The 22,784-nt window shown below is 40.2% G+C and overlaps 3 protein-coding genes across 3 annotated transcripts; 2 read left to right on the plus strand and 1 right to left on the minus strand.

The window, feature by feature from the left end:
* The first annotated feature begins 1,071 nt into the window (after window positions 1–1,071).
* Window positions 1,072–11,917, plus strand: inpp5kb (inositol polyphosphate-5-phosphatase Kb). Its single transcript, XM_079651172.1, has 13 exons — window positions 1,072–2,098; window positions 3,728–3,779; window positions 6,230–6,334; window positions 6,482–6,590; window positions 6,886–7,002; window positions 7,627–7,802; window positions 7,910–8,021; window positions 8,102–8,211; window positions 10,222–10,435; window positions 10,540–10,677; window positions 10,759–10,842; window positions 10,940–11,044; window positions 11,226–11,917. The coding sequence occupies exons 2-13, from the start codon at window positions 3,736–3,738 to the stop codon at window positions 11,289–11,291; spliced, it is 1,380 nt and encodes a 459-aa protein (XP_079507298.1). The 5' UTR covers window positions 1,072–2,098; window positions 3,728–3,735; the 3' UTR covers window positions 11,292–11,917.
* Window positions 11,918–12,920: 1,003 nt separating this feature from the next.
* nle1 (notchless homolog 1) lies at window positions 12,921–17,803 on the plus strand. The gene is made up of 13 exons (XM_079650898.1): window positions 12,921–13,059; window positions 13,739–13,896; window positions 14,335–14,555; window positions 14,661–14,740; window positions 14,842–14,918; window positions 15,010–15,107; window positions 15,590–15,782; window positions 15,911–16,046; window positions 16,164–16,210; window positions 16,297–16,499; window positions 16,630–16,789; window positions 16,931–17,001; window positions 17,095–17,803. Exons 2-13 carry the CDS (start codon window positions 13,759–13,761, stop codon window positions 17,105–17,107), a joined length of 1,437 nt encoding a protein of 478 aa, XP_079507024.1. The 5' UTR covers window positions 12,921–13,059; window positions 13,739–13,758; the 3' UTR covers window positions 17,108–17,803.
* A 282-nt stretch (window positions 17,804–18,085) lies between these two features.
* slc25a1a (solute carrier family 25 member 1a) lies at window positions 18,086–22,632 on the minus strand. Its single transcript, XM_079647840.1, has 9 exons — window positions 22,192–22,632; window positions 21,650–21,757; window positions 21,430–21,529; window positions 20,837–20,975; window positions 20,644–20,728; window positions 20,400–20,504; window positions 20,156–20,271; window positions 20,006–20,079; window positions 18,086–19,925 (listed from the first exon to the last, which is right to left on the minus strand). The coding sequence occupies exons 1-9, from the start codon at window positions 22,544–22,546 to the stop codon at window positions 19,811–19,813; spliced, it is 1,197 nt and encodes a 398-aa protein (XP_079503966.1). The 5' UTR covers window positions 22,547–22,632; the 3' UTR covers window positions 18,086–19,810.
* Window positions 22,633–22,784: the final 152 nt, after the last annotated feature.

The raw sequence follows: 22,784 nt of genomic DNA on the forward strand, positions 1-22,784 counted from the left end.
ACGTGAGATCTTAAAATCATCCAATTACCAGAGAGCTGTAGTGTTGCTCTTTGTTATGTGTTGGTACGTAACCAGGGTTACTACATTTTAAGGCAAGTTAGATTTCAGATTATTCATAATGCCACTGCCAGGACCTGAAAGCTCAAACAATATCTGTCAATTTGTTCAGAATACACAATAAAGTGGACAATTTGAAATACATTTAATGGTAGGTTTAGGAGAAATTGTCGGTTCACATCTCTTGCATGTCCAAACAGGTGGCTGTAGATTTTTTTATTTTAGCTCATTAGATACTCCACAAATCTGGAAAAATAAATAACATTTAAATACAAGAGGCCTTTTAAACATTACATGTTACTACACCACATGATCTGTTACTATTTTAACATAATGCTTTGGTTTTTGATGGATAAGTGTTACTGTAGAGACTCGCAAATAGAGTGTAGGCAGGGTATAATTAATCATGTTTGGATGGCAAAGATTACTTTAAATCCTGATTATGAGGCAGAGGAGGGGCCAGGACAGAGAGCTGTTGATGAGACTCGACACAGTGTGTGGCCGTTGGAGAGGAAATCTCTGGAACTGCAAACCTTTATGACATTTAGCTCTTCAGTAGGAATAATATTTTTCTTTGAATGAATGAAAATTATCTATTTCTATCTGTAACTTTTATTAAGGACACGACAACAGTGAGTAATAAATAAATGGCCCTAGGTCAGAGGGTGTCCTTTTGTCATACTGATATTCTGCGCAAACTGTGCTGTTGTATTTACTGTATAGTGTCCTTACTGTAAGGTAATTATTATATGTACAGCACTTTGGCTCGACCAAAAATCGTTTTAAAAATGTGCTATATAAATAAAACTTGATTTGATTTAAGTGGTGATTTTCCTCCAGCTCCTACCCCTGTTATCTTTTACGTCTGTCTATTTTATGAAGAGTAAGCGTAAACCATGTCATCCACCAATGATGTCCTTAGATTACATAGAATTGCCAAGAGTGAAAAAGTGCAGCTTTACTTTAAAAGGAAAAATCACTCACTAGACAGAGGAACCTAGTTTTCACTTCTCCGTCAGAAAGAATACAGGAAGACACCGGCCTTTTGAGAAATAAGCTTGTTTTTTTGTTGGATAGGCAGACTTTTACCAATTTCATGTTCGCTTTAAGTATTAGCATAATGATTAGAAACAAGGCAGAACACAAGCCTGGCTTTCAAATGCTCACAAAATCCACCTAAAGAACATCAATTAAAAATCAAATTAAAGGAGCTTAACAGGAAGTATGTGGATTTGTATATCATTGGACAGATCCCGCCTTGTCTCTCCTCGTCATGCTAAGCAAAGCAAATGGTTTCCTGATGTAAGCTTCCTACGTAACAATCAAATATAAGAGAGGTATCCATTTTTATGTTTTAGCAAGAAAGAATAATGGTGTACTATTCCTGTAAATGACGAAAACACACCATCAGTCTGGAATTAGAACATACATTTTTTACAAGCGAGTTAATCCTTTTAACTAAACTAAAACCAGAACTGAGAAATCACATGCTTTCATGCGACACTTCATTAGAACTTAGCATGGCAGCACATCTCAGACAGCTTCTGCTTATTATTTCTAAATAAAGAGTCATTGCCCTTTAATGAGAAATTACTGGTTTCACTAAACTGTGATTGAAATATCGTTGGGTAAAGAAAATCACCCTACGCATTCCATAATGTTAAGAAAGTGAAGGATTATTTGTGAACGTACAAAGAGGGCTTTAGTGCAACAAATACCACGCGTCATGGTGAAATTCAATAAACAGAAATGTCCATTCATGAAGAAGATAATACTCTCTCAGCGGGCTGTTAACCAACCTGGGTTAATACCTTGAGCCCATGTTACGCTTTAAGTCCAGAGCAGGTTGTGAGTTGGAGCTTGAAGAAGAACAGCTGAGAACAAATTGCAGTAACCAAAAAGAGAACAAACAGTGAAACAACGGGTCTCACAACAGGAAAGCAGGTCCAGACTCCGGACTCCCCTTCCGAGACCTTCGTCGTCTGTTCGCAAGGGGTCTGCGGCTTTTTTGAGACACCACAAGAAAGACCCACGGAGAAAGGTACTGTGCAGAATGGAAGAACATGTTTTTATTTTCAACAGATCCTTGAATCAGAAGACTCAGTTAAGGATATTGTCTTAAAGGACATTGAAGAAAAGCAAATAAGATAAGATAAGATGGTACTTTATTGATCCCAATTTGGAGAAAGACAAGGCATTTTACAATAAAACAAAACTAGAAATAAACAAGAATAGAAATAAAATAAAATAAAATAGAGAATAGAAATAGAAAATATACATGTAGAATTTGACAATATATTATATATACAAATATATATATAAATATATGACATAGAATATTAATATTGAACAGATTATATCAATGTAAAGTGTACAACGTGGTTTTATTACAAAAGAAACTTTGGAGCAGAGAGTTTGGGTTAACTTGTGTGTAAAGGAACCTTCTCAAAGGTCAGCAGGTAGAATTTCCAACCTGTAGCCTATCGGTTGATCAGGGTAACAATGACTGGATCCTTGTATTATTTGTTTATATCTTAAAGCACTAGTCTTTGGAAACATGTCCCCATGGTCATCATCTAACACAATTTGTATGGGTTAAATTTGCAGTTCAAAACACATCAAGAAAAAAGGTTGTGCCATATATCAGCTCATGCGCTGTATGCTCTTAATGTTTTTATCATTTTTTGTAAAGCCGTTTGAATGTCCTTGTGTTGAAAGGTGCTACATAGATAAACTTGCCTTGCCTTGCTTCGCCCTGCCTTGCCTAGCTGGACGATCTAAACATATTGGTGCAGGGAAACAGATCAGACGTATGACGCTTGGCCATTGTTCTGCTAGCTCTTTGGTTGTTTTATCAGGGCCGTTCGATAATGCTGGATGAAGCTGAGGGGAGGATCAGTGAAAAATGTTTGTGTTCTTCTCCCTGCACTTATCCTTTGAAGTTTTTGAGCTAAATAATTATTAAAACTTTAAAAAAAAAAACATTTCCATTAAGTTTTCTTTTTTCACTTATCTAATAGACTTACAAGTTATCTGAAAATACCAACTTCACACTTCCTGCCAAGCACAAAACGAAATAGGCTACAAACAGTTAGCAACTAGCTAGCCTGCAAACAAAGCATAACATTTAGGAGCTAAAGAGCCAGACATTTCTTTCGGGGACCAAAACTGAATTACATTTGTTGGGTGACTAAAAACAAAACAACAAAATACTGTTAATGTAGCTCTGTGCCTGCTTCATGTGCATTTAGCTCACCAAATCACATGTTAGCGTGTTTCTGTAGTGTTTGTTATTAGCTCACTATCAATAGGACATTTAGAGACTAAATGATCCCTGAAAATATAACCATAACGGCACAAACATAATTTTTTTTTTTAAAACATCACGATCCTTTGATGAACATTTACAAAATGGCTCCCTGGGAAAGTGTTTCTGTTTTTTTTACATGTGACCTTCAGGGCATTTCCCCTTTAACGTGGATGAAGCCAATCGTGATTTGACATGATTACAAAGCCATTACAAAAATTACTTTCAGGCTTTCCGTATCAGGTCGGCTTTATAGGGAAATGCTCTGTCTTCCCGGTAAACTGGTTCTTATAGAGGCGAGTATTTTATCTTAACTTGTGTGTTTGGTCTTTATTCTCACTTTGTTTATATGTGTTTCTACAGGGGAGACAATGAGCGCTGGAAGATTTCAAAGCGGTGGCAGTGACAAGTGCAGGTAAGATAAGAATCCCATGCAAACCTCTACTTCTTTTCAATCTAATGGTCTAGAAATAAAGTGTAGGATCAAACAAACCGAGAGAGTCCATAAAAGAAGGTAACCCCTCCTGAACAGTATCTTAATTGCCTAACCCGTCATAAGTAGCTTTAAGGCTGCAGGTTCTGAGGCTTTGCAGAGCTCTGTGATACAAACTGAAATACCCACCCATTCATCATTTCTCAGTGGACCAGTGAACCCCCGGAGGTTATCCACTTAACACTTTTTCTTGCCAAAGAATGTGCCCTAAGTCTCTGCATGTGACGCTGTTACATGAATCTGTAGGGGGAATTAGGGCACCGAAGATTAGCATTTCTTATTTTGTAAGGGGCAATCTCATCTCGTTGTTTGTTTCTCTATTGTCTACAAAAACATGAGAACACTGTTGCAATTCTGCCATGAACTCTGTGAACCATATAACCGTGTGTGTCAGTTAGATGGAGGACTATCCACGATTGGATCCAAAGATGTAATCCTTCAAATAATAAATGACCATTGCTTTTTGAAAAACTCAGCACATGACAAGAATCAACGCGATATCTGCATAAAATGAAGTAGTAAAATGATTACCATGGTTTTCTATAAATCCTTACAGCTAGACATAATAAAGTTATAGGTATATAAGGATCTCTAAATGATTGAAGTCTGTGTTTAAAACTGTAAACAGTATGCATCTTAGAAAACTGATTTTATAACACATTTTCCAATAGATCAACTTGCTACTTAAATCGGAAACTTGGCATCTTACATTGAAATAATTTCGCCTGATAAATGATTTTGAATTCTTAAACCATTTAGAATCACACAAAATACTGCAAATTGCTTCATTAGTTGACTGCTTTGAAGTAAATATGCAATTTGTCCACTATTACAAGTGCTGTAATACTTGTTTATTAGAATGATATGAGCTTTGTATTCTATTCAGGAAAAAACCTATAAATAACTGTTGGAGCTTATAAAACCGCATGTAACCCCCCCACCTCTGGGTTTACAAAGATAACCCTTCACCTATATGGGGAGAGATTGGATTGAGGCCAAAAGAAGCTAATGCTATTGTGCACTGTTGTCCCCTCGCTAATGCGTGATTGGGGGATACATTCATTGTTCAGTGTACTCAGCTGATAGAGAGACCGCTGTATAAACCTCTTACGGATCTGAAGGGTTACTCAAGTCTTGCAACACTACTCATAATGATGGAGGATCAGCCTCCAGCCCTATACTCTCTGGGACTAAACACACATACACACACACACACATATTCACATGCCCGTCTCCTGCCTGCGATTATGGTCCAAATCTGACTCCCTCTTGCCCACATTCCTGAGTCGGCCCAACTGCTTTGTCAGTTGCTGCTCCATTGCTGCATGACCACACGGGACTCTGCCACAGAGAGGACTGCACGGATACAAACAAACTTCCCTCTGGGATTTCAAGTTTTTTGTTCTGGAAAGTTTGGAGGACTAAATCAGAAGCTGCCTGATGAGAGATTTGACTCTAAGGCATCCATTGATGTTACTTCCAGTGGTCTGAGTAGAGTTGACCACATTAAATGGCTGCAACCAAAGAAGTCTGAGGAGAAGACAAGCCAAAGGGATATCTTCCTTGGGATTCTGCTTGTTTACCCTTTAAGGATTGTGCCGGTATCTTCTTTTTGAATACTCTCAATCTCTCAGACATTTAGGGAAAAGCGTAACAAAGACTCGGGTCCAAAGACTAGGATCCAAAGACTAGGATCCAAAGACTAGGATCCAAAGACTCTGATCCAAAGACTCGGGTCCAAAGACTCGGGTCCAAAGACTAGGATCCAAAGATGGACTTCTTGAGACACAGTCCACGCCTGCGCTCAGACAGCATGAGCAGCTCAGCGTCTCAGAGCTCCAGAACGTCTCAGAGGTCCAAGGTTTTCCTCCGCCAGCGTCTGACTCATCTGCTGACCTGCGTAGAGAACATGAGCTCTGACGACGAGGCCGGGGAAGAAGTGTCCCGCACGCTGGACGAAGCCTTTCACCTCTGTGGGGGCTACGTTCCCACAGACGCATTCAGGTGGACATGCGCAATGACTTATTCACGCATACTCAAGTTTAGAGAGGCAGGAAGAGCTTGAGATCATATGGATTTCTGTTTCTCTTCTTGTTGGTTTCCATTTATGAGATTAAAGACAATTTAGATATTGAAAAAATATATATATTTCACCTTTATTGAGGACAAAAACAAACAGTTGGATGCCACACGCTGTTAAAATTATTTATTGGCCAGGACCCAATACTATTATTTGTAGTAATAATTGTGCTGTTGATACCTCTGATATTAGTGTATTTACTACGAGACAAATGTTAATAATAAGGTTTAATTCTTTCTCTTGTTTTTCTTTGACTTGGGTCAATTATTGCCGTGATCAAACGCTCTGACAGGCTGCACATGGTGACCTGGAACGTGGCCACAGCCGAGCCCCCTGAAGACGTCGCCTCTCTGATGCAGCTGGACGTCCAGCCCCCCACAGACATCTATGTGATTGGGTAAGAAATAAAAATATGGAAGCTGAAATGTAACACTTTGCCAGGAATTGGACTGAAGCACGAAGCAAGTATTTATTTATTTAAAGTAAATGTATTTAAAAGAGAGAAATACTGCTTGCCTCATTTTTTTGTGTTGGTGTGTGTCAGCCTGCAGGAGGTGAATGCCACCCCTGTGAGGTTCATCTCTGACCTGTTAGTGGAGGACTCCTGGAGCCACGTCTTCATGGAGACACTGGCCCCCAGAGGCTTTGTGAAGGTGGGAGAGGACATGAGGAGCAAAGGGGAAATACTGTGTTGACCGGTAGAAAAAGATATTACCCATTTCCGTCCTGATTAATAAATGAGTATAAGTGTGAGACTGGCAGTATTTGATTTGACCTTTAATACCAATTATTTTTCTTAAAGCTGTATATTTAAAAGTTTTCATACAATTAAAGTTGTACCATATATTATGCATAACTTTAATAGGAATATAAAAAAAATAGGAAAGACATTGAACAAATTGACTTTAGAAGAACATTAATGAAATCTTTCTCCATCTCTGTTTATAGGTCACATCAGTGAGGATGCAGGGTTTGCTGCTGCTGGTTTTTGCCAAACAAATGCATCTCCCCTTCATCAGAAACATCCAGACCACCTACACCCGCACTGGCATCTTTGGCTACTGGGTGAGTTGGTGTAGAGCAGGGGTTCCCAAACTTTTCAGCCCGCGACCCCCAAAATAACAGTGCCAGAGACTGGCGACCCCATGTCGACCCCCTGGCGACCCCTGAAAATGTCTATGTAAACGTTATTATTAATAATAATTTTTAAAAAAAAATTATAAAAAAAATTAATCAATATTTTTTAATCAATTTTTATTTTTTTTATTTTCCATTTTTATTTTGTAATCATCTCGCGACCCCCACTTTGGGAACCCCTGGTGTAGAGTACTTATACACCCAACACTTAGGTTCAAAAAGGAAATATTTGGAAATCCCAATGGCGTTACATGAGTTTTATGAAAGGCCTATTGTGTTTGTTTAGTGAGATGTGCACCAGTTTAGAGTGAATGAAAGCACAAACAAAGAACACAACAACTAATGTGGCACACTAGTTGTTGTGTTGGAAAATACTTGAAAGACAAATGGTTTAATCTGTGTTAAAGGGAAAAAACATAATCTGGTTGAGGAGAGGCCAAACCTGTAGTATTCTGCAGGTTCATTTCATCAAACTTATTTTGCAAGTATTTGTAAATCCATACAAATCTTTTACTACACATTATGTAATTCATCCCTGTTTGTCTGTGTCAGGGTAACAAAGGAGGAGTGTCGGTGCGTTTCTCCTTCTACGGCCACATGGTGTGTTTCCTTAACTGCCACCTGGCGGCTCACATGAACTACGCTCTGCAGCGCGTTGATGAGATCGAGCACATCCTGGAGAAGCAAGACTTTGACATCACTGACACCCCACATGTCCGGGATCACAAGTCAGTACTATTGTACATGGACTGTACATCTCACACACAACCAATGGGATATGCTCTGAGGGTTGTTAGAGCATAATATAGTATGAGTCTCTATCTATCTCACGCAGGGTGGTGTTCTGGTTTGGGGACCTGAACTTCCGTATTGCAGATCATGGCTTGCACTTCCTGCGCTCGTCCATCAACAGCGAGCGTCTAAATTTGCTGTGGAGCAAAGACCAGGTAATGTTTAGTGATAGTCACACACACACATACACACATTAAGTATTGCACGCTTACTAATTATGTTCATGTTCTTGCAGCTTACTATGATGAAGAAAAATGAACCTTTCCTCCAGGAATTTGAGGAAGGGCCATTGAATTTCAAACCCACCTACAAGTTTAACCGTAACTCTGATACCTATGATACCAGGTAACTTATGCAGCAAACAAGTAAAATACACAAACACTCATCACATTTCCCAAAGTTCACCTAATTTCTTGTTTCCATTTGAATTTTGCACAGCTCAGTGAAGACATGGTTTGGTTTTAATTAAGGCACACTTACGTCTTTTTGTGTTGCATGCCCCACAATACCTTAGTTCTCAAACACAGCACGTGTCCTTGTTCTTGAAGATTATGCCCCCCCATCTTGAGCAGTAAACTCTGATATAAAGACGGTATTGGGAGCAGCTCTTGCATGAATCACACTCATCCCTTACACCAGGGGTTCCCAAACTTTGCCATGCTAAGGACCCCCATATAGCATTGTCCTCTGGCGGGGACCCCCCTGTTGCAAAAAAAATGTTTTATGATGAGTACATTATAATGGAAAATATGACAAATTAATTATACAGCTTAATACATATTTGTATTAATAATTAATAATCAGTTATTCTTCAAAAAATGTTTTGTATTTATCTTTTGTTTGTCATTAATTACATTGATTGTGTCTTCTGTTATAAACATTCTTAACACAATATTAAACAGTAATATCAACAGTAAACATATTTTTAAAGCATTTTTAAAGTGATTTCTGTCTTTATAATATTATATATATATATTATATAATTTGAAAGCTATTTATATATAATATTCAACAGTAATATTAACAATAAACATATTTATATTCATATATATAAACAACAATATTTGCTACATCCGTGCTCTCATCCAGCTGCAGAGCGAAATATTCACTAGCTCTCACTTGCTCCAAAAGCTGAGCAGATACTCAGTTTCACTCTCAGTAGCGGCAGCTCGATTCTGATTGGCTTGAAGGGTGGTTGTGTGATTTAAAAACAATAAAAAAAATATTAATTAAAAAAAAATATTAAAAGATTGGCATCAAAGGACACATAGATTGATAGATATGCAGTTATTAATAACATCTAAAAACAAATGTAACTAAAAAAAGAAAAAAATCCCCCTTTCCCTCAAACTTTGCGTGACCCCCCTGGCGCCTCCGGTCCCTCGGGGGGTCGGGCCCCCACTTTGAAAAACACTGCCTTACACTAGCACCATGTGTATGTCTCTCTCAGAATTAGCACTGTGGCGCTGCCCCTAACCATGTACAGACCCAGGCCCCTGCAGCGCTGCAGCACCACTCTCTTCTTCCTCCTCACCTCCCTCACCTGGGGGCTGCTCTCTGTGTGGTTGGGGGCCTGGCACAGGGAGCTAGACCCGCCAAGGTGGGTGTCTCCAGAGATATACCGTGTAAAAACATGATAGAACAGGCACCCTAAAGATTTAATACAATCAAAAAATAACTGGAGACACTGATAGAAATGCCAAAGGTTCAGTAAACATTGACCTTGATGAAGGTCAACTCCCTCATGCACATTGCACCCCACTGTTTGTTTTTGCATTTGGTGTGTGTCGTTGATGCACGGGAAGCTGTATGAAATGGTATTGTCCACTCCTGATGTTCATTCATTCATTCATTGCACATGTGTGTGTCTTGTTTTTGTTCTTTAAAGAAATGCTTTACAAACTACATGATCATCAGTTACTCACGCTGTGTAACCTTGAATTCTTAAAGACGAAGAACACAAATTGTTTCCGCTAAAACTCCCAATCACTACTTACAGAGTGTCACTCTTGTGCGGGCGAACTATTTATCTTTGTGAGTGTTACTCTGGTGAGATTTAAGCTGAATGCACGTGTTTTGGAAGCAAAAACGTGAATAATTAAGACATGAGTTATGCTGCACACGTTGTGTTTTTGATAAAGCTTGTTTGTTAAACATGGCCTCCATTTACTTCAATTCATTGGGACTCACTCATGAGAGAAAAATAATTCAAGGTTGAGTAACTGATATACTAATGATCATTTTCTGAGTGAATACTTTTTTAACTGTATTGTTGCCACTGGTTATCATTACAAATATGTGTTTTCAACTCGTTCTCATATTGGAATCTGTGTGATCAACACTTGCTTTGCTCAGTGGCAAGAAGAGGAAACCGGCCTGGACGGATCGGATCCTCTGGCGCATCAAACCCAAAACCTTGCCTTCAGAGGATGATGATGACAAGGCATCGATTTCCACTGTGGATGAGACCGAGGAGTATCCGCTCCTGGTCATTCAGGACAAGTACACCTGCGACATGAGCTACGGAGTCAGTGACCACAAGCCTGTCATTGCAACCTTCAGTCTGGAGGTGAGAGGAGGCTCACTGTAGGGCTATAGGACTGTTACTCAATACATACAAGTCTGTTCTGCATTATTAAAGCTCCATGTTTTTCCTTTTGTTATTTCCTGCAGCTGAGGAAGTGCTATGACACACCCCAGGTGCACGTTTCTCCTCTGGGTGTATGGTGCGCCGACCATGACGCACTTCTTACCTACACCGTCCAAGAGGACTTCATGTCCTCCACATGGGACTGGATCGGCCTGTTTAAGGTGTGGGATATACTGTACATAGAAGAAAAATAAAAAAACATATGAGAAAAAATATTTAAATTCTTGGCTGTTCTCCTGCAGGTGGGATTCAAGAGTGCCACCGACTATGAAACCTTTGTTTGGGTTCGAGAGGAGGAGTTGCCAGAGATAAATGAAGTCATACAGGTAATGTGGAAACTAGACATTTATATCACGTGTGGAGAATCCTTTATGAGTGTATGTTTTATTATTATGTATGTGTGCATGTGTGTTTTTGATGCAGATATCTATGGACAAGGATGAGATCCCTCTGCTGGGTGGACAGTTTGTTTTGGGTTACTACAGTACAAACATGCAAAGCCTTATCGGCTTCAGTGCTAACTTCCAGGTGAGTGTTCCATTACCACATCTGTAGTTGCATTTTATCATATGTCAATACTTAATCATCATTTGTTTACTCAGAAGAGGATGTGTTTGCTCTAAGACACCTCTACGTGTACTCTGTGCGTCCACTGTGACTTTGTGTGGCTGTTAAATTCAAGTTTTTCATCTTTGTTTGTATCTTGAAGATCCTGGAGTCAAAGCGTGCCGTCATGGAAGGACTCGTTCCTGAAAACATCAATGGTCTCAAATGAGAACAAATTCACTGATCTGTATTTCTCTACCTTTGGAAATGTATCCCAATTGATTCTGTCATTCAAATGCCCCAAAATCTAATCCATTAGACACTGGGTAAGCTTATTCAGTCTTTAGATAATGGCCACTACAATGTGCTATCCAATTTTCTGGAAACTTCTATTTGTGTTTTCCAACTTTGCCTTTAAGAATTTAATCTTAAGCTTGGACAGTTTCTCTGCAAGAAAGGTTTATCGCTGTAACGAGTAGTCCTCCAGCTTTTCCACTGGCCTTTTTTCGCCCAAAAAAATCAAAAATAAAGAAATAAGTTGCATTTTGATTTTAAAGAATACAATGCTGAAGGTCAATGCAGCCCCTGGTCAAATTGTATTTGAAAATAAAGGTTTTGGTTTTGGATTGTAGCCTACTACATATGTGCCAGTGCTGAGGGTTGTACCATAAGAAATATCTGCTTATTATGGGGAACTGTTGCATAGAAAAATGCAGAAGAATGTGATAATTTAGTTTTTAAATGTATTGCTATGTGTAATTGGACACACGTGTCTTAAGATAAAAGATAAAGATGGAGGAATCATGCCTAAAATATAATATAAACATGAATTCTAAAAACATTTCATGTCATAAGTGGATGTTGAGATAGACGTCTACTGTGAGGTGTTTTAAGTCTTATTTAGCTTTCAAATAAATATGTTCAATGTTTATTAGATCATTATTAGAGTATAACATGTATCATGACAGACTCTAAGGCAGTGAACAGAATCATGACAGGATTATGTCTCTAATTAATTATTTATCTATCTCACTACTTATACTAATTGTAATTGTAGTTTCTCACATTATTGCAGTACAGCATGCCTTTTTTACCCCAATGCATAACTGATGACTACTGTCAAAATGTATGTGTGTGGTGTGCGCCTTATTGTCAAATAAACACAATGATGAAGTATGCGATGTAGTGAAATAATTTGTTTTATTGAATAGTTTAACAAATAAGAACACGCTGTTGGTTAGGGAGGTTCTTGCTCTGTGATCATAATTGAGGTCTAATAAAAACTGAAAGAAGCAGCTGACTGTGAGAGTTCATTGGCATTACATAGTTGTCATTATTTAGTGACTGTTCATGAAAATAATACAACCTTTGTTTTTACCTCCAAGGTGAATGACTAATCAGTATTAGATACATCAACAGCAGACAAAGCTACACATCAAACTAGTATATCATATATGACATCCTACAAGCAACACAAGCGTGATAAGGAACATGGTCTTAGTCTAGCCTCTTTTTTTTAATCTTGAATAGTTATACTCATTGAAGAAGTAGTACATATCCTGAAGGATTTAGGACACAGGTACGGGTAATCTTGGTACGTCACAGCAAGTTACAGCCCGAACCAAAGATACATCTATTGATCCAACTAAACCCAACATTTCATCTATTGATCCAACTAAACCCAACATTTCAACTATTTGCAAGTCGTTAACCATTTACCTGACCATTTATGCTGCTACAATACTGTCAATAGAGTTGAAGGAACCCAAAGTCGAGCAAAAAACCAACAAACATGTAATAATAGTAAAAATAAATGAGTTAAAATGGCAAATAAAGAAAGAAAGCACGACTGTTCTTACTTTCATAAATCTCCCATAATCCATTGCGCGGGTCCGTACATTGAAATGACAACTTCTGCCTGTTGGAGTATCTCTCCTGTAAAGGCTCTTTGGTGTTATACACGTGGGGAATTTGAACACATCGCTTTCTCGCTAAAGGTAAGATTTTTAGCACATGTCCGTGTACATTTGATGTCATATAAACATGAACACAGTTGTGTAAACCAATGATGGTTATGTTATTGTTCTGCAATCACTGCGAAAGGGAGTAATTTGTCCAAAATGTTAGCTAACAGCAGGCTAGCATAGTTAGCTTTGCTGGTTGACATCAGTGGCTCTGGTTGACATAGGCTAGCTAGATGTAAATACGTTGTTTCAGGAGTCCAAATATTTACAGTAACAATGGTAAACATCGATTTGAAACGTGTTGCTCATGGTCCTTTTTTAATATGCATGATCGTGAATGAGTTAAAGTAACGTTAGGATATATGCTATCAAGTAAAGAAAGTCTAGCTAGCTATGTTTCCTTTTAATAAATAATGAGAAAAGACAATCTTAAAGTAAGGTATACTCACTTGTAAAGGAAGGATTGCTAAAATGTGCAAAATACAACGTCATATGTTGGGCTAACATTTAAAACATGAATTGTCCATGTCTTATCAAGGACTGGATGTGAACCTTTTTCAGCAAAGATAGCTCATACAGCATCTCCCTAAAACTAAGAAGCAAAACAATCCTGATGCCATTAGCCAGAAAGCCATTTTCATTAACATTGTGTACTCAATTAAGTGTTTCATACTTTAGTATACGGACATTAATGTAATGTACTGTTTTTCAGTTTTAGATCCAAATCTGAGGATGGACAGTGAGGACGTGGAGCGGCTGCTGATCCAGTTTCAGGATGAGGAAGGAGTGGTTCTGGGTTCACCTTTTGATGTTCCTCTAGACATCACACCCGACAAACTACAGCTTGTCTGTAATGCACTGCTACAGAAGGTAACCAGCTGCAATTATAACAACGAAGTAGAATTTAAATTGTCATTAGACTGTAAACATCTGCTCATGAATACATTTCCCTGTTATATCTTTAGCCAGGCTTTGTCCACATCTACGATATTCATTTTAAAAGGAAAATGTGGGACTCAAGAGTGAGAATGTTTGTACTCTAACAGGTACAAAGTGTTTCTTTTGTAAACTGCATATCACTTACTGTATACTTTTAACACATTTCTAACTATGGTCACGGTAAATGTAACATGGCAATTTCCCAATGTTATTAAACGTGTATAAAAGTGATCAAATATAGATTGTATTATTCCTGAATGTATAAACGCTTAAATGTTCTTAGAATAAGGTAATCTTTCAAAGTCCTCGCGTGCCATATTTTTAAAATCCAGTCAATACATTTTTGTTATTTTTCTTTCTCCACTGTAGGAGGAGCCTGTGCCACTGGCATTTTTTGTGCGTGGAGAGGCAGAGGTGGTGTCCAGTCTGGGGTTGTGTGTGAAGACTCTCATTGTGGACACAGAGCAGGTCCTGCCCATTGTGTACCAGCCTCAGGCTGTGTTCAGGGTCCGGGCGGTGGCACGCTGCACCAGCACGCTGCAGGGACACACAGAGGCTGTCATCTCAACTGCTTTCAGCCCCACCGGGAAGTGAGTAACTCAGCTGCTAGAAGTTTTTTTGCCTGTTTTCATCTATTTTGTTCTTTGATTTATCCAAGAGTTCTCTTAACATTAAATGATCCTTGTTTCTTTCAGATACCTTGCCAGCGGGTCAGGTGATACCACAGTGCGTTTTTGGGACTTGACTACTGAGACGCCCCACCACACTGTCAGAGGTAAAAAATATCTTCTATAGGGCAGCAAGATCTGCTATGCGTCAACAAATACTTTTAAAAGTGTTTTAGATGCCATTAAGCTGTATTCTTCTTTATTGAAGGACACACACATTGGGTACTGAGCATCAGCTGGTCTCCAGACGGCAAGAAGCTGGCTTCAGGGTGCAAGAACAGTCAGGTGAACTGCCAACACATAATGCAGTTTGTTTAAGGATGTATGTATCCCATGAACGTGGTGTATTTATTTTTTTGTGGCGCTTTTTCTGTAGATCTGTCTGTGGGATCCAGTGACGGGTACACAGCTGGGGAAGACTTTGACCGGACACTCCAAGTGGATCACTTGGCTGAGCTGGGAACCTCTTCATCTGTGAGCACTAACTCATCACTTTCTCACTTCTGTAAATTATTGCCTATTTTACTGCTGACCTAAATCCCATTGCATTATTTTTGGTACTTAAACTGTTAAATAAAAGAAAACTAGATGCTTTTTTAATTAAATGACAAATTTAGTTTTTAGGTTCCTGCTATTGTGCATGCTAGCTCACTGTCACACTGGTTTACTGGGACACTTGAATAGTAATATTTTTCAATAATTTTTTAGCTACACATGCAGACAAGTCACTTCAGACCTTCCATCGTGTCCTCTTAATTGAAAATGGTAGAGTAGTTTTTCATTAAACCAATGAAATAAATGCTTAATAAGATGAAAGTAGCTAATGTAATAGAGGCTAGCCATGACATGATATAGGGACTTTATAATGTATTGTAGAAAATCAGAATTGCGATAGATTTTCTTGAATCATTCTGTCCTGACTGTTTGTCTGATCCCCCTCTTCCTCTCCCTTTTAGTAACCCAGAGTGCCGGTACTTGGCCAGTAGCTCTAAGGACGGCTCAATACGGGTTTGGGACACCGTGTTGGGTCGTTGTGAGAAAATCATGACCGGACACACTCAGTCAGTCACCTGTGTGAAGTGGGGAGGAGATGGACTTCTTTACACTTCCTCCCAGGACCGAACAATCAAGGTCTGGAGAGCCAAAGATGTAAGTGTGTGTTTGAGACACTTCTTTAAATGTTCATTGTCACAGACGGAGCGAGTCAAATGAGAGAGGCGATGCACCTCGGTCAAGTCAAATACTTCATGTGTGTTTACTTCTGTTTTTGGGCATAGGGCGTCCAGTGCAGGACTCTGCAGGGTCACGCCCACTGGGTGAACACCCTGGCTCTCAGCACAGACTACGTCCTGCGCACTGGAGCCTTTGAACCTGCAGACGCCACGATCAACCCCCAGGACCTCACTGGATCATGTAAGGATTATGTAACTTAGACTTAGGAAATATTGAAAGAGCAAAATGTGCTACTCTTTGAAGAAGAGGCTTCATGGCTTACAGGTTGAATGTAACATGCATTGATCTCTCCCCTAGTGGAAGAGCTGAAAGAAAAGGCTTTGCAGAGATATAATAAAGTTAGGGTAAGTACTGCTTGTTCTCTGTGCGTAAGTGTTCTAGTCTGTATTTCCTTTATATCAGTACTCTAACTCCTGCTGTCATGCTACAGGGTTCAGCTCCAGAGCGCTTGGTGTCAGGCTCAGATGATTTCACCTTGTTCATGTGGAACCCCGCAGAAGAGAAGAAGCCTCTGGCCAGGCTGACGGGTCACAGCGCTCTGGTCAACGAGGTGCTCTTCTCCCCAGACACCAGGCTCCTCGCCTCAGCCTCATTCGACAAGTCCATTAAAATCTGGGACGGACGCACTGGAAAGTTAGTCAATCTCATACCATTATTGAATCCATGTGTAATACTGCTGTTATCCAGGTGGTGGTGCTGTAGGCATATGACGTGAGTGTTTGTAACTGGGTCATTTATTATCTCTGCCTTGCTTTCTCCTAAGGTACTTAATATCCCTGCGTGGCCATGTGGGCTCTGTGTATCAAGTGGCTTGGTCCGCAGACAGCAGGCTGCTGGTCAGCGGCAGCAGCGACAGCACGCTCAAAGTGTGGGACATCAAGACTGGGAAGCTGAATATGGACCTGCCCGGCCACGCTGATGAGGTGAGGGAGGACAAAGATGATGGCTGTTTGTTGATTGCAGGGATGTCGATGATTATGCTTATCATTGTAAGGGCTGGCGCCAAAACTGACTGATTGTGATTGTCCTTTTTTGCCTTATTGACTTACCTCTTGTGTTTGTAGGTCTACGCAGTGGACTGGAGTCCTGATGGACAAAGAGTGGTCAGCGGTGGGAAAGACAAATGTCTCAGAATGTGAGTGAGATGCCAAGAAGCAATCTTTACCTTTTTTGTCCATTTAACATGTTGCCTCACATGGGACCTTTTGATCTTGTTTTATTATTCTAGATGGAGAAGATAGACCCACCTCTGATTCTCCCTCCTCACTTCGGCAGAGGATTTCACATCTTCTCCTATCAGGAAGCCCGACAGCTGGAGCAAAGGTGGCTCGGCTGAATCTAATCCCCCATTGGGCTTCGTTACACTGTCTCACTGATAGCAGTGTGTCCAGTGGTGCTAACCTAGTCATGATGGGGAAAGCCCTCTCTCTAAGGTTGGATACCCATGTGAGAATAATAACAACAATGCAACACCCGAAAGCTGAGTGCGAATGTTAAACTTGGGACTTTCGAATCAATTATGGCCCTGACGTACTACTTAGTTTAAAGCTGTGTCATAGTGCCATGCTTATATGCATAAACCACAAACATCGTTATGTATCCTATTATAAATACAGAATATAACCTTAAATAATGAAATGAGATGCATAAATTGAGAGCTTAAAAAAGTATTTAGCCCTACTAGATGAACTATATACTGTGGATGGGCGTGGCAACAGGTGGGAGTGTTTAATACCTTCCTCTGTGATTTAAATGACGACCTCGCTCGCCCTCTAACTTCAGCCTTTAATCTTCTCTGTCCGCAATCTGTCTGATCCTCCCTCCCATTGTGGAAAAACCAGGTCCACCATTCCAGCAAAAATAACCTGTTTCACTTTCTGTATTTTACCGGCTTTGTGAATATTGGATATGAATAAATATTTTACATCAAAACATAATTGTACATAACCTACTTGACCACACAGGTCACCACTGTCTAAAGAAGAAGCTTTGGATTTGTTTTTGGATGCAAATCCTTGAAGTGTTGGAGGAAACCATCAAGTGAAATCAAATCTTAATACCCCCGGTACAGGTTACATTGAGGCGTTACAAGAAAACAATTAGAAATATAAGAAGTTATTTGCATTGAAGGAAAGTTTGTGCATCCACATTTACAAAACACTAATATCTGAATGATGGGCTGTTGTGTGCCTAAATACACATGACCAAAGTCACACAGATCAGGTTTATCAATCCGTTTATTGAAACAATATTTTATCTAAATCCTTTCTGAAACTTCGGATGCATCACAATTTATTCACACAAATCCTTCACTCCGCCCAACAGGATCTTCAGAAATGCGATTGATGAAATCTGATATATTTATGAAAAGCAGCACACACATAGAAAAAAATGCGCATTAGTTAATAAAAAACAAAATGGTAAAGACATGAGGATTGAAGAATATTCGCTTGCTCTTAGTTTTAAAATGTAATAAAGATGTCCTTTTTATTAGGGATATTAAATTGGAGATTCTATTGAAATGTGGCAAAGGCGAGTAAAAAGGCTTCTGTGGTGCTACTAGTTTGATTAAAAACCAAGCCTTTCTGTTATCGAGCCTCTCAGACATCTGTCCCCTTGTTGACCTTCAATATGTAAACACTTAATAAGAGAAGTGCAATAAAAGATGGCTAACGAACTATTTCATCGCTAAGCGTACAAAATGCTTGTAAAGCAGTTAGGCTTGAGGTAAACAATATTAAAGTGACAGATTTGACTAGAGGACGGTAGGATGAATCAATAAGCACAGAAAGGCTCAAGCGCACTGAAGTCATGTGGCTGACATAGTCTGGCATGTTATCTTTAGTAAATGTGTATTCGCTTTTATATTTCAGGCTGCACACCAGCAGCTGCTGGGAAAAAGCATTACTGGTCAAATATTCCCAGATAAAGCCTTCACATGCAGCTGTCAAGGACTCGAAACACATACTGAGCATATAGTAACGTGTGATGTTGAAGATGTAACGTTGACCTCGCTAACTTCTATTAATGAATCATCTCTTGTGCTACATAGGGCTTTGTTTCCTACAATGTGTGCTCAATGACTACTTGTATTAAGTTGCAAGAAAGGTACTGACTCCAGAACAGTTTGTGTACACTGCGAGCCACTGTCAGCGTGTAACAGGATAGAAGCCACATCGAGATCCATGCAGCCAAACGGAGCAGTTATCAGCAGCGGGCCATGAAATACACAATGAGCAGTATCCTCATCTCCAAGACACAGTGAGGAAATACCTCTAAAGATGACCCCACAAGCACTGTCGGGTAAGCAATAACAAAACAGAGAAGTGTTGGATTACTGCACAGACATTTGAAAGCACTGCTGCCAGCTGGTTAGGGTCCAGTAGCGTCTCAGTAGCAACCCAGTGTACTAAGTACTCAGTGAATCAAAAGACACATTTATGGTTAAAGTACAAAGTGTTCACTCGACAACATGTACCATAACAGTGGTACAAAGTTAAAACAGACATACGTAGTATCCCTTTTTGTTTAACCCACTCAAGTCTTGCCCCTTCTCTTATCTGAACCTAAGGTTTCTTTAGTCTCTACAAAGAGTCTACCCTCTGTGTAAACTCTTTGTAGAATCCTTTCTGAATTTGCCTTTTCCTATTCTTCAACATAAAAGTCCCTCTTGATTCCTTAGTCAGACCGAGAAAGCGCCCAAATGCAAAACTGAGCTGTTTAGTCCGGCCATCCGTGCTTCCTCCCTTACTTTTTTTGCTGTATTTTTTTTTGGTTACATCTTGGATTATTTGATGAAACGGAGTGAAAACTGGTCATGATGAAGAGTCGTCTCTTCGGGTCAATGCAGAGCAAATATGAACTAAAATAGAGGTGTTCAGTTGTGCGTAGCATGAGGCACTGGTCTGTGCTTCCCTCTGGATCTCTGTCACTGTCTGGCCCATCTACTGCGTCTCCCACACGTTGTTCAGTAGCTTGACCACCTCCTCATAGATGACAAAGACGATTGCCACGTCCAAACACACGCGGCCAAGCCTGGGAACTGTTCCCTTGTAAAACCTGGGGACAAAATGAGATCAGGTTAGATGGTTCAGCAAAAACGAAAGCAGACAGCATGATTCATGCGGAGGGTTACTCACGCCTGTGGTCCTTCATTCTTCAAGATCTGGAAGGCACAGTCAACTGTGGATTTGTAGCGGTGGGCCTCCAGACCCTACAGAAATCAGAGTGAGTTTGAACAATGGCAAAACATGAACGTAACATCCACAGAGGGTTTGTTTGTGTCCTACCTGCATCCTTGTCTTCACCACATCCAGAGGTGTATTTCCAAAAACACTGGCAGCTCCTGCCGTCGCTCCAAAGATTGCGGTTATAAATGGGTGCATGTCTCGGCTTGGGTCGTCACCTTAAAGGCCAAAAACGAAAGTTGAGTTGGGAAAATGGGAGGAGAATACATCCACCTGTCAATAATTTAAAAAAAAAGACATAAACAAGGACATTGGAATTTATTTTGCAGTCAGTAGATTTTCTCACCTTTGTACCAATTGCGCAGCAAGTTCATCACATAGAATCGGATCGCCTGATTGGATCCTTGTTTCAGCACAGTCGCTGTCAGACCTTGATATGTCCCCCTCACACCTATTTTTAAAGAAGACAAACCACATACACATGAATATTGGTGGATACAAGTAGCCAATAACAAGGAGCAGCCTGGCTGATAAAAGATGTAAGAAGTTTGTAAGAGATTCAGCCAATTTCCCCCTTTTCACTCTCTTACCCTGTTCTCTGATAATCTCACTGATTCCGTGAAAGAAGCCTCTGTAGCGCGGTCTGAGCGAACACTGGTCATGGATCATCTTCACCTGGAGGACAAGGGAAGAACCACCTCATCAGGCCATTTATTCAGATTTATTGTTTATAAAAGCTTCGTACAGTCAAAGCAATGTTTAACAGCATCCAGCTCCTCTGACCTTCAGGGTCTCCATGGGACAGACGACCACGATGGCCTCCGTTATCCCTGCTCCTAAACCACACACGAGGCTCCGCGTGTTGTCAAGGCGACCTGTGGCGTCTCGCATTGGGTTGCTGAGCATATCAAACGTGCCAAACCTTTAGAAAACGACAAGGTGATTGTGTTTTGATTTTCTTGCTCTAAAACACGGCATCATGGTAGTATCAGTAAAGCATTTCAAGTTTGTGATTAGCGGTTTAGTTAACTTTTTTTAAATCGTCATGCAAAAGTAGGAAACATTTAATGTTCTTAGGAAAAATTAAAGTGTACGAATTAGCTGCTTTTGGTACTCAATGTTATAGAACATGAAATATCCTTAGGTTTGAAACAGTTGTGTGGATAAAACAAGACATTTGATGCAATACATTCTTGGAAATTGTGATGAAAAGACCAAGGAATCATTTAAATTTAAGGGAAATCAACTGTAGATTAATCAATAATGGAAAGAAAAATGTTAAGCCTTGCAAATGTGTCTGCCTATAAAGTGCCATTAAATGCTGTGATACTGCTTTGACGGGGAAAAGTTACTGAATAGCATGTGTGCATCTTCACCTCACTGCAGACTTGGGTATTGATCCATAGAGCAGGGAGCTGAGACCTCGATACAGTCCTCTCAGCCCATGATCTTGCACGGTCAACTTCACACAGTCGCCTAAACATACACACGCACGCACGCACGCACGCACACAGCATCCAGGAGTGAGTAACCCATCAGAAGACTTGCACACAAACCTGCAGTCAGGCAGAAGTCATACATGTCCCAGTGACCTACCGATCCCTCTGTATCGAGGTGGGTTAGCTCGCTCATCTAGCTGCAGCTGGGTCTTGACATATTCTGTGGGGAAGGTGATACAAATCTCTATTCCTCCTGCAATGCCACCTGAGTGTGGAAAGAAGAGAGATGATGATTTGTAGAGTCACTGTGCAGAATGTTCTGGGAGCAGGGAGAACTCATGCTTTACTATGTCACTTTAAAAAAAAAAACGAGATGCTAGATAATTTCTGCTTAGTCGATAACTCAATTAGATATACACAGCATTGTCTACATTGAGTTGGAAGGTGTAGTTAAGGGTTACTGACTGTATATGCTTCTATTCATTCAATATGCAGCTGTTAGCATCATTTTCGATTATTACAAATTAATAAAATGTTAGTTTAGCAATAAAGAAATTCCTATTGTATTGTAGCATCGCTGTTGGATGAATGCGAGTTGACCCAATTATGCATGGGTAGCCTCTTTGAGCGACAGATTGCGATTAGTCTACTGTGCAGGGAGCAAAATGCTACTATTCGTATGTGCGTTTCAAAATCAACCTGCAAGAATGGACTTTCCAGGATGCGTGAGTTTCCTTCCTCCGACTGCAGCGGCCGCCAGGTTTCTCCCCGGCAGAGAGCCCGTCAGAGAGCCCGTCAGAGACCCCGGCAGAGAGCCCAGCCCCGCGGCGACCAGACGCTGCGATGGAGGCTGATGATGAAGAGCTGATCCCGGGCATCCTCTCCTCACAGCGCCGCTCTCACACGGCCCCTCGCACACCGAAAACGGCTTCAGTAGTGACGACATGTCTGTGTTCAGGGGCCCGTTATATAAATCTGTCTGTGGCGACGGTCCCACACGGACAATGTCAGACGAAAACAAAAACACAGGATGGTGGAGGCTCACAGGGACCATCAATATTCAAATAGCAGTCAGGTGATGGGGCAGGGCATTGCCTCACCATGCTTCCTAATCCAATGCCATTACCCAGTCACGTGACTGTGCGTGAGTATTAGCGACCAATAAGGTAAAGGACGTTGTTTGTTAATGTGTCGATGTCATTTTGTAGTCTGTCACTGTCAACTACTATGATAATAATCTACCATCATTTAACAATATCTGTAGGCCTATACTTTTACTTGAAGTAAGGATA

This window comes from Notothenia rossii (genome assembly GCF_949606895.1).
Source record: "Notothenia rossii genome assembly, chromosome: 9".
In the NCBI taxonomy this organism is placed as follows: domain Eukaryota; kingdom Metazoa; phylum Chordata; class Actinopteri; order Perciformes; family Nototheniidae; genus Notothenia; species Notothenia rossii.